This window comes from Colobus angolensis, unplaced genomic scaffold, assembly GCF_000951035.1.
Source record: "Colobus angolensis palliatus isolate OR3802 unplaced genomic scaffold, Cang.pa_1.0 Scaffold168, whole genome shotgun sequence".
Taxonomy (NCBI): Eukaryota; Metazoa; Chordata; class Mammalia; order Primates; family Cercopithecidae; genus Colobus; species Colobus angolensis.
In genome coordinates, this window is record NW_012114799.1 from 2,838,041 (window position 1) to 2,852,814 (window position 14,774).

The following is a 14,774-nucleotide window of genomic DNA, read 5'->3' on the forward strand; positions in this document are numbered from 1 at the left end:
ACACCTGGCTAATTTTTGTATTTTTAGTAGAGATGGGGCTTTGCCATGTTGGCCAGGCTGGTCTTGAACTCCTGACCTCAAGTAATTGGCCCACCTCGGCCTTCCAAAGTCCTAGAATTACAGGTGTGAGCCACTGAGCCTGGCTATATTCAAGTGTTCTAGTGATATCTTTTTAAGGACAGGAACTCACTGATTTTTTTTTTTTTTTTTACTACTCCTTAGTGTTTCCTCTAAGCAATGAAGAAGAGCTTATTGAATTGTTAGATTCACATACCCTCTCTTTGTCTTAAAATAGTACTGTGATGACCAGTGAAATCTCATGCTCTTGGCTGGCCTTTTAAAGGACAAGCCTACTGGCTGCAAAGTCACCACAATTCAATTGAAGACCCTCAGGGAAGCCATCAGGAAAGGAAAGACAACCAGTCTCAATAAAGATCATGTCAGGTGCAAATGGACAGTTTCAGAAAATTGGTCTGGATGCGATAGGATGCTTTAGTCAGAACAGAAGGTCTAAACGGTTGGCAAATTGCTCATCAAACACAACAGAAGCTTACACAATGGACATTCAATCCAAGGTGTTATGGGTGCAGAGAGAGATGCACCTCAGGAAGCAATCTGCTCAGTTAAGAACAATACCTGGAGAACTGCTGCTGCAAGCCACGCATCTGAATTCTGTTCCGCTCAGACTCTAGGGTCACCTCCTGCAACCGCTTCTCGCTTTGAAGGCGTAAGTGTCTCTCCTCTTCCAGTTCATGTATCAGCTTCTCATGCTACAAAAGGCACAAAGGGAATGACTTTTAGAAGAGTGTTTATGACAAAAATAAGAAATAGTTGGTTATCAAGTGATAACTTGAGCTTTATATATATATGAATTTCATCCTTCAAACAACCCCACGAAGTAGGTCCTGTTCTTAATCTCTTGTTATAGACAAAGAAACCAATGATCAGAGATACTTAAGTATCTATGCAAGGTCATATAAGCCAGAAGGTAATAGATTTTGAGTCCCAGATGACTAAATTCTAACACTTGAATAATTTCCACTAACCCAGAGAGCACCCTGTGAAGAACTATGACCCAAAAATACTGTCGAATGCACAGTAAGTCAGATAATAATTAGTAAGATTATTACCTGTTCAGAATTATTTCATCTCTTCCATCTCTGGTATATCCTTGAAAGAGAACATTACTGTTTTTATAGAAGGACTGAAAATTTCAAGTTAATTAGAACGTGAAGCTGATGAGAGTGAGGCTCAAGAACTGTTTTTCATTTTGTCCAGTTAGGTCTTCAGAGATAAAACTAGGCCAAGCCACCCACTGTTTTTATAATCCTAGATAACTAGCTCATCTCACGAACGGGTATCAGGGACTGAAAGAGGAACTAGATGACAGAATAGATGGTTCAGCACAAACTCATCCCTGGAACTGGTAAAAAGCACACAGCTCAGATCCTCCTGACAGCACTTAGTCAGCTACGCTTTTTTGTTTTGTTGTTGTTTTGTTGTTGTTGCCTTTTTTAAAAAGCATGCCATGCTATTATTGTTATTGCTGTTACTAAAACTGAGCATTTTGTACACAGGATATATACTCTGTGGTGAAAACCATAGATGCAATGTCTGATCACGAGGGACATGCATACTTAAAAGGAAAGAAGAGAAACAGAGACCAGAGACCTCTGTTTTGAAATAAACCAAACACTATGACTGCGTACCATGCACTATGGATTAAATATGATTTATCGCATGTGGCATATTCACAGGAAGTGACAGCAAAGACAGATTTTCTTCAGCTCTAACTCATGAGAAAAAAGGCATTCTGTGGATCATGAAAGAAACAGATGAGAATCTAGACATGAATACTGATCCTCTAAAAATACTTACATATCCCCTGCCTCTGTACCTTTGTTCCTGCGTAAAAAGCTCCCTAGGTCTCTCAATTGAAAGCCTAGGGTTCCTTCCAGGCTCAGCTGTAAGCCGTGTCCTCTACAACGTATCCCTCATCACTGCATTTCCTCCCTTCCCTGAATTCCAACAGCACCTACTATCTTTACCACCCTTTAGGTCTTCACTTTTTCTACTGTTATTTTTCATGTGAATTTATCATAATTCTCCACCTAGATAAATATTTGTTCAAGATGCCTTATGTGCAGATATATTTTACATTTTAGCATACTACCTAATATGCGATAGTGCTGGAAATATATTTGCTTATTGATTCTGAAGCTGGCCCTTTGCTTACTCAAGCCTGAATTTTTGATGATCTACTTTTAACTCCCATAATGAGTTACTTTTACTGAAAACAGAAAAACTAAAATCAAAATTAAAATCAAATCTTTATTCTGTCACTTTGGAAAATGACGTTCTGGAAGCATTGGAAAAAAAGAAAAATGTGGTTGTGGAAGACAAATGGGTTAATTAAAGTTAACTCTTTACAAAAATGGTCAAAATGGCAAATTTTATGTGATATATATTTTACTATAATAAAGTAAACTCTTTACAGTTATATATACAATTGACATTCCTCTTTTTATTGACTGATTAGACTAAAAGCAACATAGACAAGTCACCCATATTACAGAATTTGGAAGATAGAGCTTTGATTCCAGAGACAGTTCAAAAAAAAAAAAGTATGCTAAATAGCTCAAAAGCGTACACTATGAAGAATGTGAAGTTCATGCCTGTAATCCCAGCACTTTGGGAGGCTGAGGCGTGTGGATCACGAGGTCAGGAGTTCAAGACCAGCCTGGCCAAGATGATGAAACTCTGTCTCTACTAAAAATACAAAAATTAGATGGGGGTGGTGGCACCTATAATCTCAGCTACTCGGGAGGCTGAGGCAGTGAATTGCTTGAACCCAGGAGGCGGAGGTTGCAGTGAGCCAAGATCGCACCACTGCACTCCAGCTTGGGTGATGACGGGGCTAGGCTCCATTCTAAAAAAAAAAAAAAAAAAAAATGAAGTTTTGCAGAGAAAACAGTATCCCTCCTTCCTTCAAAAGTAAAGAATGCTCCATAGATTTACTCACTGCCATATTAAAGAGTCCCAAAAACATGATCATGAGAGAACCTTCTCCACACAAATAACTTTTTCTCTTCAATTTATTTATGCCTTTTCAAACATGAAGAAAAAATCACACACAAAAAAGAAACCCTGTTAACACAGAGAAAATTCTAAGGAATTAAGACTATAAGAGCAAAAGCTGTTCACTAAAATATGTTCCCTTCAAATGAGATGTATTTCAATTAATCCATCAAAGCTTGACAATAATCCAAACCTACTAAAAATAAAAAAGTTTTGTACCCAAATTTAAAAACATGGCTAAACACAGAAAAAATATAGTATCCATAGATCGGCTATTTTTTTTTCTGTATTCGCTATATTGATTCTATCCCCGAAGTAATTTTAATTTATCTCCCAAATGTTTGCTCTGGATCTTTCACAGCAGAAAGTGTGAAAGGCAACGAGAGATGGAGAGCAGTTGGTGTTATTTACACAACGCCACTAGGTACTGAAGAGCAGTAAGTAGAGGACAACATCATGGAAATCTGGGCTACACATCTGATAGGACCACATTTCTAGAGCAACATCTCTCTTTCTGTAGAGCCACCGAGCTGGGATGGCTTTAAGACACCTGTCTAGGAGAGCCTCATGATGATTTTCAAAGCTCCTCAATCACCACCTTTTAATTCCTCCCATGTTCTTTCAGCAAGATGCTCTATGTTCGTCACCTCTTCCCTTTCTCTTTGGCTTCTTTTACCAAAGCTCTTAAATCGCTGCACCAGGAACACAAACAACGGCTCAAAGCCTGAGTCTAAGCAGTGACATTACAGACGTGTTCAACAAAACTTGCCAGTCACAGGCTCTTCTTTCCCTTTACAGAGGTGGGCTTTGTTATTAGTAAAAAGATAGGTTTGCCTATTTTTCTGAAGAAAAGCTGTGAGTGGGTTAACTTTCAACTCTGTTATTCATTAGCTGCTGTCTCTAACTCTGAGATGAGCAAACTCTGCAAAAAATATCTTCAATCTGGAGAATATTTTACAATTTACAGAATGTGTCCACCTTCATTACCATATTCAGTCTCCAGAACAGTTCAGCAATATTGGTTATTATCACCTCCATCTAAAGACAAGGGTAGGGGCCAAGAAGAGAGGCAGGGAGCTTGCTCTGGTTCCATGGTTAGAAATGGCAGCTCTGTTCCCTAGAACTTAAAGAATAATAAATAAATAAATAAATAAATAAATAAAAAGAAATGGCAGCTCTGGAGCTAGAACCGAGTTTTTCTGACCCTAAGTCTCCACTTTTTTCTCCTACTACTGTCAGTTCTGCTGTAACATTTCTTTTAAAAGTGCTAATTTGTTCCAACGCAACTGATATGATATGAAAAAATTTGAGCATGGCACAAGTCTTAGGTTTGCTGATTGCCTGTTTTCATTCATGAGAAAAATTAGGGGAACACAGAAAACTGCACACAGCTGAACTGCATCAAAACACAAAAAACACACATATTTCAAATAGACCTCAGTTCACCATGTGCATTAAGAGCCATAACCATCCACATGTGGTGTTACAACTTTCCCTCCAATTTCAGACAGCGTTCCTTCCACCACTTCACAGTAGCTTCTGAACTGCATCCCCGTTGATATCCAACTTCCACAAAAAAACTCTTTCAAGGTAAAGCACCATATTCATTGTAGTATTTATGTATTTTTTAACCATTGAACACACGGCTACCAATTGTATTAAGTTCCTACCTTTTTGTTTTTAGTGTGTCACTGACAAAGTTTTGAGTATTGTTCCCATAGTCCTGTTTCCCCCATAAGCCTTGTGGTTTCCACTGTGTGGTTTTACAGACTGCAGGAATTTTCAGGAACATACAAGTTATGGACATCATGGTGAAGAAAAGGAAGTCCAAATCAAGAGTGGAATTCCAAAGTAATTTTCCTATTTGGACATGAGCAAAGAGTTAAGTTCTAGACAAAGAATCAAACATACAAACAGAAAGACAGGTATTACCTTCATGGTTCTACAGAATGATCTTGTCTACACCTCACAACCTACACACAGCAACAGAGCTCAAACTTAACTGAGCCATCCTCTGATTAAACCTCAAAGGCAGGAGATTCCTCCACTTCCCTGGGTAATCTAAGTTCCTGAACTTTTCTCCTGATAATTTTGTAAAACTTGCTTAAATCATTAAAGTATCAAAAGGTCATTTCTACATGTATGTTCCGAGGAAATGAAGAAAAATCTATATAGATTCTGATTATTCCCTAACAGAGAACCGTGCATGTAAAAGAAGCTATGTACCACCAACATGGAGTCATTTATTTACTTGGCCCACAAATGTTTATTGAGTAGCTACTACATGCCAAACACCGAACTAGACATGGAAACCAGCACTGAGTCAAATGGACATGGTTCCTGGCTTCATTAGACTTACAGACTAATGGAGATGGCTGGTGCTAAATAAACATCACACAGATAACACAGCAGTATAAATTGATTTTTAATGAAGAGCTTGCTGAAAGGTGAAAGTGATGGAAACTGATTTTGTTTGGTGGGTCAGAAGACCTCTCTGAGAAAGTAACATTGAAACTGAGACCTCTGTGATGACCAGGTGCTACCAGGTGAAGAGAGGGGACCAGCACTCCAGGCACAGGGAGCGGCAAGTGCGAAGCCCTCTGTCGGGTAGGGAGGGAGGAAGAGAAGCCCAGTGTGGCTGGACGCTGGTGAGCCAGGGGACAGGAGTGGCATGGGATGCAGGTGGAAAAGAATAAGGGCTAGACCACACAGGACCATAAACACCACATGACGGATTTGGGACTATAGCCTGAGTAAAATGATGACTCATTACTGAGGGTTTAATCAAGTGAGGAAGACGATCTGATTAAGATTTGGTGAAGTTCATTCTGACCACAGTATGGAGAAAGAACTAAGAGGCTAAATTATAGAATGGGAAAACATTTATATAAATATTTAAAATAAATATAATAAATAATGTTACCAGCTTTTAGTTTGTACTGCACCATTTACTAGAGAAGTGGTTTTGAACAAGCCACTTAACTTAAAACTTAACTGCTTTAAGCCAGTTTCCTCTGTATACTGGGGACAGTGAACTCAACCAAGACAATTTCATAGTATCACCGTGAATAATAGATAAATAATGTATGGTAAGGCACTTCAAAAACTCAAAAATCCCATATAAAAATAAGATATGGCTAACTAAAATTACACAGCTCATATCATCTAATATACTTCAGCTACTTTTGATAAACTCTGTACATTTGTCTTTAATAACCATTAAATATTTAAAAAATCATAGTTAGATATTTCGAAAAGTTCAAAAATGTGTGCCTAAGCAGATCATACATTAATCCTGAAAGAAAACACATTTTAAATATGATTTTGATGTAAGAATGGAGAGGTTAACTTAATCACAAATGCCATCTAGAATATATATAACCCTGTGTTTGGCCTTCCCTAAAATACATTATTTTTTATTCTCATTTCCTAGTATGATTTCAGACAGATGGCTTGATGTATGGTATGACAAAACTTCAGAATGAAATTAACACATTAAAACTTGATTCAAATATGGAGAGCCAATAAGTACCTCTATTCGAGGTCTAATTATAGTTGATGATTCTCATTATATCAGTGGGTGATAATACTGCCAGAGTTAAAGATGATTCAAAGAATATGAAAAAGAAAGAGGAATTTATTTGGCTTGGAAATTCTAGCACCACCTTATGTGGCATATATTTGATGAAACACCAGGCATAACAAAAGGCACCTCCCACATAGGCTCCAAGCCCTCCATGAGTCCTGCCTTATGAGTGTCATGAGGTACCAGCTCATCTCAGGTGTCCTGTGCTGGCTTGATGTCTGAGAGATACATGATAATTGAGAGGCAGTCGCTATAGGTCTGTTTCAAAAGATTTCCTGAAAATGTGTCCAAGTGATAACATTCGAATTGAGTCACACTTTATGATCAAAGAATCATGGGGAAAACATTAGTACTCTTGGATAATAAGAGGATCTTAAGGTAAGAAATGAATAGAGGCCATTAGAGAAGGACAAAGTGATTCAATGATATTCCTGTATATTGATGGAAAAACATATAAGCTCATTTGAGAAACGTGGAACCTGTGAAGCAAGCTACTGCTAGAAAACATGCCCAGTCACAAGTATCTCCAGGTATTCACCAATAACAACATCCAATGTATACTCTAACATCTTAAGAATTACCGGAAACCCAGAACAATCCTTTTAATTCTCTCCCTTCCTATTGAGAATCTAAATTGACACCACCTGTGTTTTTTCTGCAGAAGTCCATGAGCCAAACACATCAGCAGAAAAATTAATGTCTTCACGAAAACTAGTTTTTACTGGGAAAACTCTCTTAACCAACTCTACCAAGTCAGTATGAAATGAATCTTAATTAAGCCATAGTTATTACATCTAATTGTAGCCTTGTTTTTGTTTTTCACACATATTGCAATATATTTTCCCCATAAAGATCTCTGAATTCAGTATCTCCATTAGTTATGAAAGATTCGGTCATCCTAGAAGCAGAGAAACAGATAAGGAACTTAAGAATTGATTTTTTTTAAACCCGTACTGTTGGCTGTAACAGAAGAATCAGAATCAGATTTTGAGATGCAGGGATAGAAATAGCCAAGTATATATCTGCAGTGCTGATAACATCACCCAAGAGAGACAAAGCTTTTATTCTAACTAAAAAAAGATGCAGAGCTTGGTTTGTGTGTGTGTGTGTGCTTCTTCGGTTTTTTTTGTTTTGGGGTTTTTTTTTGTTTTTTTTTTGGGAAAAGAAAGGAGAAAGGGTGAGATAAAGAAACACAGCAGAGGAGAAGGGTGGGGTAGAGAGTAGAAATTTCAAGGGCAAGTAAGACAGATGGGCACTTGGATGGATCTTAAAAATGTTCTCAATGCTAGACAGGAGCTCTATAACAGAAATGACACAGGTGAAGCACCCCATATGACTAAATTTTCTTAGACAAAGATTACATATGTGCTTATTACTTAGCAAAGGGATAGAGATGTGAACTTGATGAAAGGAGTTTTTCCATGGTGGGTTGTGAAGAAAAGCAAGAAAAAATGAAGGTGTTAGGAATAACACTCAAAATCCTAAGGAAATTGAACCCTTGAACAAAGGATTCTTAGCAAGGAAATTTTACTTCTGTGCAGAGCAGTAACTCCTTGGCCAGTTGCCACAAGAGCACATCTGAACAAAGGGGCAGGAGAGCCTTTATTCCTGACGCAAATCCTGTCCCTGTACCCTTTCCCCATTGGCCGGGGTCACGTCATACAATCCAAACTAATCCTGGTTGGCTAAACATTTGATTCTTTTAGATAGAGTGGGCACGTAAAAGAAAGTGGAGGGAAAGGGGAAGGGGTGTCTGTAATGAGCTAGAAAGTTCGTCTTCTTTCCAAATAAGGAAAGGAACATGAGCTGGTACTGATAACGCTTGGTACCGTAGCGTGCCTGGGCATCTAGCAAAGGCAAAAATGAACAAAAGGAGAAAAAAAGGAGAATAAAAAGGGGGGAGGGTACTATGAATTAAAGAATAAAACATTGATTCGATTATTTGAAGAGAAACCTCACCATATCCTACAAAGGTCTGGCACATGGAGATTGAGATGCATTGTAAAGTCATGGTGGAAAAAATTACAACAAATTTTGGGATCCTATCAAGAGAAAAGAAGTTGTTTATTATTTATCAACCAGGGCTACAAATGAATAATAAAATGGTAACACTGTATTCACAACACAAAGTAACACAGTTTTGCATTTAACGTCATCCTACAGCAAAAAAAAATAGGATGAAAATTTATACATTGATCCACTTCTCACATTTTTCATCAGTCTAAGTGTCTTCATTTTTCACATCATGATTCCTACAATGGAGAAGGCATAAGGCTAACAGACTGGGCTATAGTTTCTGTCTCCCCATTAACTTGCCAGGTGACTTTGGGAAATATATTTACCATCTCCAGACCTACTAGTAAACTGCTGTAGTACGTTCTTACAATTTTATGTTGTTTTATGCTGCCTTGGCCTCCATTTTAAATATCAGTTGGATTCTCTCATACCAGAAGAAGGGCTCAGTCATCCTTGGTAGAGTTTCCTGTTCTATGCCTAACTCCCACTCCTAGTTCCCCAGTGTGTTCAATTCAGGTATCTGCGTTACACAACTGCTTGCTATGGGTCATCTAGACACAGACTGCTCGACTGGCGCTGCTGTCCCTACCCCCTGCATGAGCTGTGCAGATATGCCACAGTGACTAACCCTCAGTCACAGTGTGACCACCTGGAACTCACACCTGTTGCTTTAAACTCACCAGTTAACATTCCCCATAGGAAACCTGTTTGGATAACACCTTGGACCCCAGTAAAGGCATTGGCTCATGGATCTCTCTCTACGTGTGCTCCTAGACCTCCATATGTGTGGCCCTCAGGCATATCATGTACCCCCAGGGCCTGTAAACAAGAAAATCTGTGTTTCCCTCTTGTGTCTCTTCTAATCACTGGAGGGTTCCCTCCATCTGAAAGATTCTAAATTAACACTAATGTTAAGGTCCCTTCCAACTCTCATATCTTATACAGTGATGAAATTAGCCACAACCATATCAGGAAAAAACATAAGTAATTACAAATAACATTAGTGGCATAAAGAGATTAAATACAATGTCTATAAGTGGGGTGTGTGTGTATACACATATTTTGGGGGTTAGTGAAAGTCTAAGTTTCACTTAATATTGATGAAGGTGACTGGCATCCTTGTTTTGGATAATTAGTGGGTGAAGATTTAAGAGGCAAAGGGCACAGGTTTTGGGTTAAAGAGAGCCAGGCAATGTTGAAACAACGACATTGGACATTACACAATTAGGAAGAGGAGTGATAAAATAGAGACACCAAAGGCATTGGTTTTAATTTGATTCTGAAGTGACTGGGAGTATCAGCAGATTTTGAGGAGAATGACAGAATCTAAATGATGTTTAAGCAAGATAATTCTTCCTCAGGGTGGACTCTAGACATGAGATACTACCAAAAAAGGAACAATTTCCTTACTGTCGTTCATTAGCAATGGTTCCTTGGGTTGGAAAAGGCCTTTCCACGGAGTTTTCTGGCTCACTGACTTTGTGACTTCTACAAGCTTCTCAGAAAACTAATTCCTCTCAAGTCTTTGAATATCTGATATTTACAGAGGCTGACCAAGGAAAGCAAGACATTGAGTAATAACCCAGGTAGGTAGTAAGCTTGTTATCAATAGTCCACTGCTTAACTCAGACTCTCTTTCCCTTACCCCAATCTTTTCCTTGAGTTTATTTAGTCAAAAGGCTCAATTCTCAGCTTGACTTAGAAAAGAGCTTTATTTCCTCAACCAGTAGGCCCTTCTATAAAAAGTCAATGACTCATTCTTCTCCCCTGGTCACAGATCTTTCTCTGTTGTCATGTTAACTGATCACAAATAACAGTAGCTGCTTATTATTCTACCCCCTTGGAAGTTTTCAGAAGTCGATTTTATTAAATGCCTTCATACTTGACTGAAGTCTTAAACATTGTTTCCTTTTCTGTGGAGACAGTATATTCCATACAAAGGAGAGACAGCATTTCAGGTTTTTTGTTTTTGCAGTAGCACCTTTTGCTTCCCGTTCTCTACCCTGAACCACACGTGCACTTTCAAAATGGCTACACATCTTTGCCCCATTTTACCCCCGACTCTGTTCCTTTTCTGTGTGTACTCCACAACAGTCAGTGAAGAACAGATGAATTCTCTGGCTAGTTTCATTCGCATTTCAAACTTTTGGTCCCTATGTTTCTCACGTTGTTCTTTGTTATGGAGGATTCCAAGATTTTTCATTCGCTTATCTACGCTCTAGTCTTGAACTTTAGCTGTATTTACTATGAAGGTTAACACCTGCTCTGCCTCAACTCTGATGTCTCCCTTACTTCACCGCTGCCTAATTTATGGTTTATCCCACAGACTTGTGCTCTTGCTTTATAACTTAACTTTTTACAGGATATACACTGCCATAGTCTTTGCTAACTGTTTCACATACATATGACATGTTAATCATTATATAATGATATTTATAATATATATTATATATAAGTAAGCTTGCTAATATAAATTATATTAACATTATATGAATAAATAACAAATTATATATAAAATAATATATTATTATATACCAATTACAATACATATTATAATCAATAATATATTATTCCCTGTCTCTTCAAAGAGCACACTTTTCTTTAGGCAGGGATTAGGCCTCATACACAGTCCAAAATCCCATAGAATATTAGCATACTGCTGAGCTTTCCAGAATGTTCAGTACATACTTGTTAAGTTCCACACGAATCCTCTTGATCTCCCACTACCTTAGTGGGCAGCTAGCTCTAGGTCTGCAAAGTTTCTATTGGTAACAACTTTTAGTCTTAATCCTGACTGAGGATAATGTGATGAGATTTTCTCTGGTTTAGAAACTCCACAGATACATTTCACTCTGTCATCTTCTTTCCCTTACCATTGCCTTCTCCCAAAAGCCCAGGGATTGCAATTCCAACTTCATATTCAAATCTCTTAACTGATGACTCACTTTCGCTCAATAACTATTAAGTTAAAAATTTAATTTCTGAGAGGATTTGCAGGAGCTTCAAAATAAAGCCATTTATAATTCTATTTGTAAGGATAGTACATTGTCCTGTTCTTTTTGCTCACCCTACTAGATTTTGTAGAATTGTGGAAAGAAAAAAAAAACCTGAATAAAAACAACTCTATTGGGACTAAGAATCCTTTTTACCCTGTAGTTGGAATCCTTATATTCCTTCCTTCAGTGAATGGGTATAATTATGTGTATTGGAAATTAGAGTAGTCACTATAATTATGTACTCTTTTAAAGTAGGAGAATAATTATAATGTCAACAACTGACTGTACAAAGTACTACTGAGGCCTTTGTTTTAAATCTGCCAGAGAGGATCTCAGTAATGATTAATTTCTTACAACTACTTTTTGTTCATTTGGAGAACATACTAGGGATGCCTTCGCATGTCCCATCTCGTTGTGGAAAGCTTCTTTAAACAAGAATATTTCTTTAAACAAAGACTTGAGAACAAGTGGGTTGGTTTTTACATAACCAGCTTCCACTATTTCATCCTAGACAATACGAGAAACCTAAACATTTTAAAACAGGACTTTCAGCAGCTTCCCTTATCCTTGTTAGCAAATGCAAACTTTTACATTTTATCATGCTGTTAAAAGGTCAGCTTGAATATTTAAAAAATCAATGTGGAACTAATCACAAGCTTTGGTTCAATGCTTTAGTACTTTATTTCATACAATTACCAAAGTTAGAAGAAATTGAAAGCACCACATATTAAAGAATTAGAGTTTGTGTTATTTCTGGGAGGTAAGGTTAAACAGAAATATCATTTTTATGAGGAAATCATTAAAGACCTATAAATGAGCTGAGTAAGCACAGTTAATCTACAGAAGGGGAAAACATATACTCTTAAAAGACAATCAGAGGGCTTCTTTTGAAGGTACACTTAACCCTTGGTTAACCACATCAGCGGAGGAGAACATCACAACAGATAATCTCACTTTCTCAAGGATCAACACAGTCACCAGAGGAAGCAAATGGAAAACACGGTTTCACACGGTCTAAATACTACTCATGAAAGACAGGCCAATGTGGACTACAACTACCACTATTAATAATAGAATACCTGCCTGGCCCATTGTTGGCTATAGAAAAGCTCACAGAAACGCTTACATCATGACTGTAGGTCTTTTGTATGCACTTTATATGAGTGTCAGAAATTGTGCTCTCAGGTGCCCCTTTTGTAATCTCCTGATCTCTCCTCAGTTTCCACTCCTGGCAATGTTTAGCCCTTTCTCATTCAGAAGTGGTCTCTCCTGGAAGGCTTTGTCAGACTTGACTGAACACAGCAAAAGCTATTTTTCCACAGGGGCACATTAATATCTGCCCCTTTCTAGAGGTCTTATGATCAAAGGGAAATCAAAGTTTTTAGACCTAGAAGGGTGCTTGAGGTCACTAAGTCCAACTGAGGTCCTAAAAGGTATCAATTTGTCCAGGGTGATCCAACCTACCATAAGTCTTTGTCGCTGTGGACAGAGAAGATTCAAAGATCCTCTTCGAAATCGCCCTTTCCAGGCAGTCAACAACAGAGCAAATTTTCAAGAATTTGGTAGAGTTTTGCATTTGGACCAGTTAGATTTATATGTAAAACTTTCATATAAACTACTTTCCTCTGCAATATAGACCTTTTTATAAGCTCAAAATTAAACCACTGCATGAAGATGGAAAAGTAATTGGCAAGATCAGAAAACAGTTTCATCCTTTTTATATTAGTATCTTGAAAGCCCTTCTAGAAAATTTGCCTCTTTCTTCAGAAAACAACATTGAAAACAACGTGTTTTTTTTTTGTTTTTTTTTTTTAACCAGGCCTTGAATGTTATATACATTGCTCCACAAGTGTACATTTTTATATAGGCTAAGACTCTCATGATTTATGGCCAAAGAATCAGATTCAACATGCACAAAGAAAATGGTTCCAATTAGTGAGAGTTACCTGCCACCTTAGTACTACTGTCAATCAGAACAGGTGTGTCATTACACAGCTGTGCGATTACACAGGTTATAACGCATCCACATGCAAATACCTACAACAGAGGCTCCCCACCTCTTAGGCCAGGAAGAACTGCAAAGCATCCACAAATTACAAAGGGTTCAGTATACTGAACATGATGTATTGACAGGTGTTGAATAAATAAAAACACAACTGCTGTAACACCGAAGTCTGTGGCCTTATTTTTCATGGAAAAATGATCGATGTCTTCGTAAGATTGTGGCCACTGGCATTGAATCTGAACTACGGCGAGTGCCAGCAGCCCTACTGATGATATGTAAGACAAGGAAACACGTATGGACAATTAAAGTATACCTCCTTATTCACAGAGAAGTCACAAAAGTAATTCCAGGACAAATAAAGTCAAGGAAAATAAGAGAGAGAGAAAGGGAAAAAAAAAGACTTCCCAGCATCACAAATAAGAATGATAATGATGAACCTGGCTGAGTGTTCTAAGCCCTCTTCACATACCGGCCACTGAACCCTTGAAACAACACTAGACAGCTGGCCCTATTCCCAGCCAGATTGTTTTTAAGATTATGAGGCTAAGGCCACAGTAAGTAAATAGCAGAGCCAAGGTTTGAGCCCATGCAATCCGATTCCAGGAACCTAGAGCCCGACTGCCTCTCTTTACCGGTACGAAGGAGTTTCTTTCCTGGTCTAGTCAACTTTCATCGCAACCAGCAAACTAACTGATGTATTTAAGCCTCTCCCTTTCCAGGACCTTATTAGAGACTGTAGGGTACAGAAGAGATCCAAGAGATGGTCTGAAAAATAGAGAGACAGAGATGGTCTTTGCCATTAAAAATATTACAATCTTGTTAGACCAAGATTATCATATATTCAACAACTAGCTAGTAAAGTATGAATTATTTAGAGCAGGGGCTGGCAAATTTTTCTATAAGGAATCAGAGGGCAAACATTTTAGGCTTGATGTGCCACACAGTCTCTGTTATAACTACTCAATTCTGCCCTGGTAGCACGAAAGCAGGTATAGATAATACATAGATTAATGTGTGTGGATGTATTCCAAAAAAACTATTACAAAAATAGATAGGGAGGGAAATAGCTCAGCCATAGTTTGTGGACTCCTAA

The 14,774-nt window shown here is 38.0% G+C and overlaps 1 protein-coding gene across 1 annotated transcript in view; it reads right to left on the minus strand.

Moving 5' to 3' along the window:
• NCKAP5 (NCK-associated protein 5) overlaps positions 1–14,774 on the minus strand; it is an 846,875-nt gene that overhangs the window by 471,521 nt on the left and 360,580 nt on the right. Inside the window, exon 4 of the mRNA XM_011937715.1 lies at positions 637–770. Coding sequence (XP_011793105.1) covers positions 637–770 — 134 coding nt within the window. The remainder of the gene's footprint in view (positions 1–636; positions 771–14,774) is intronic.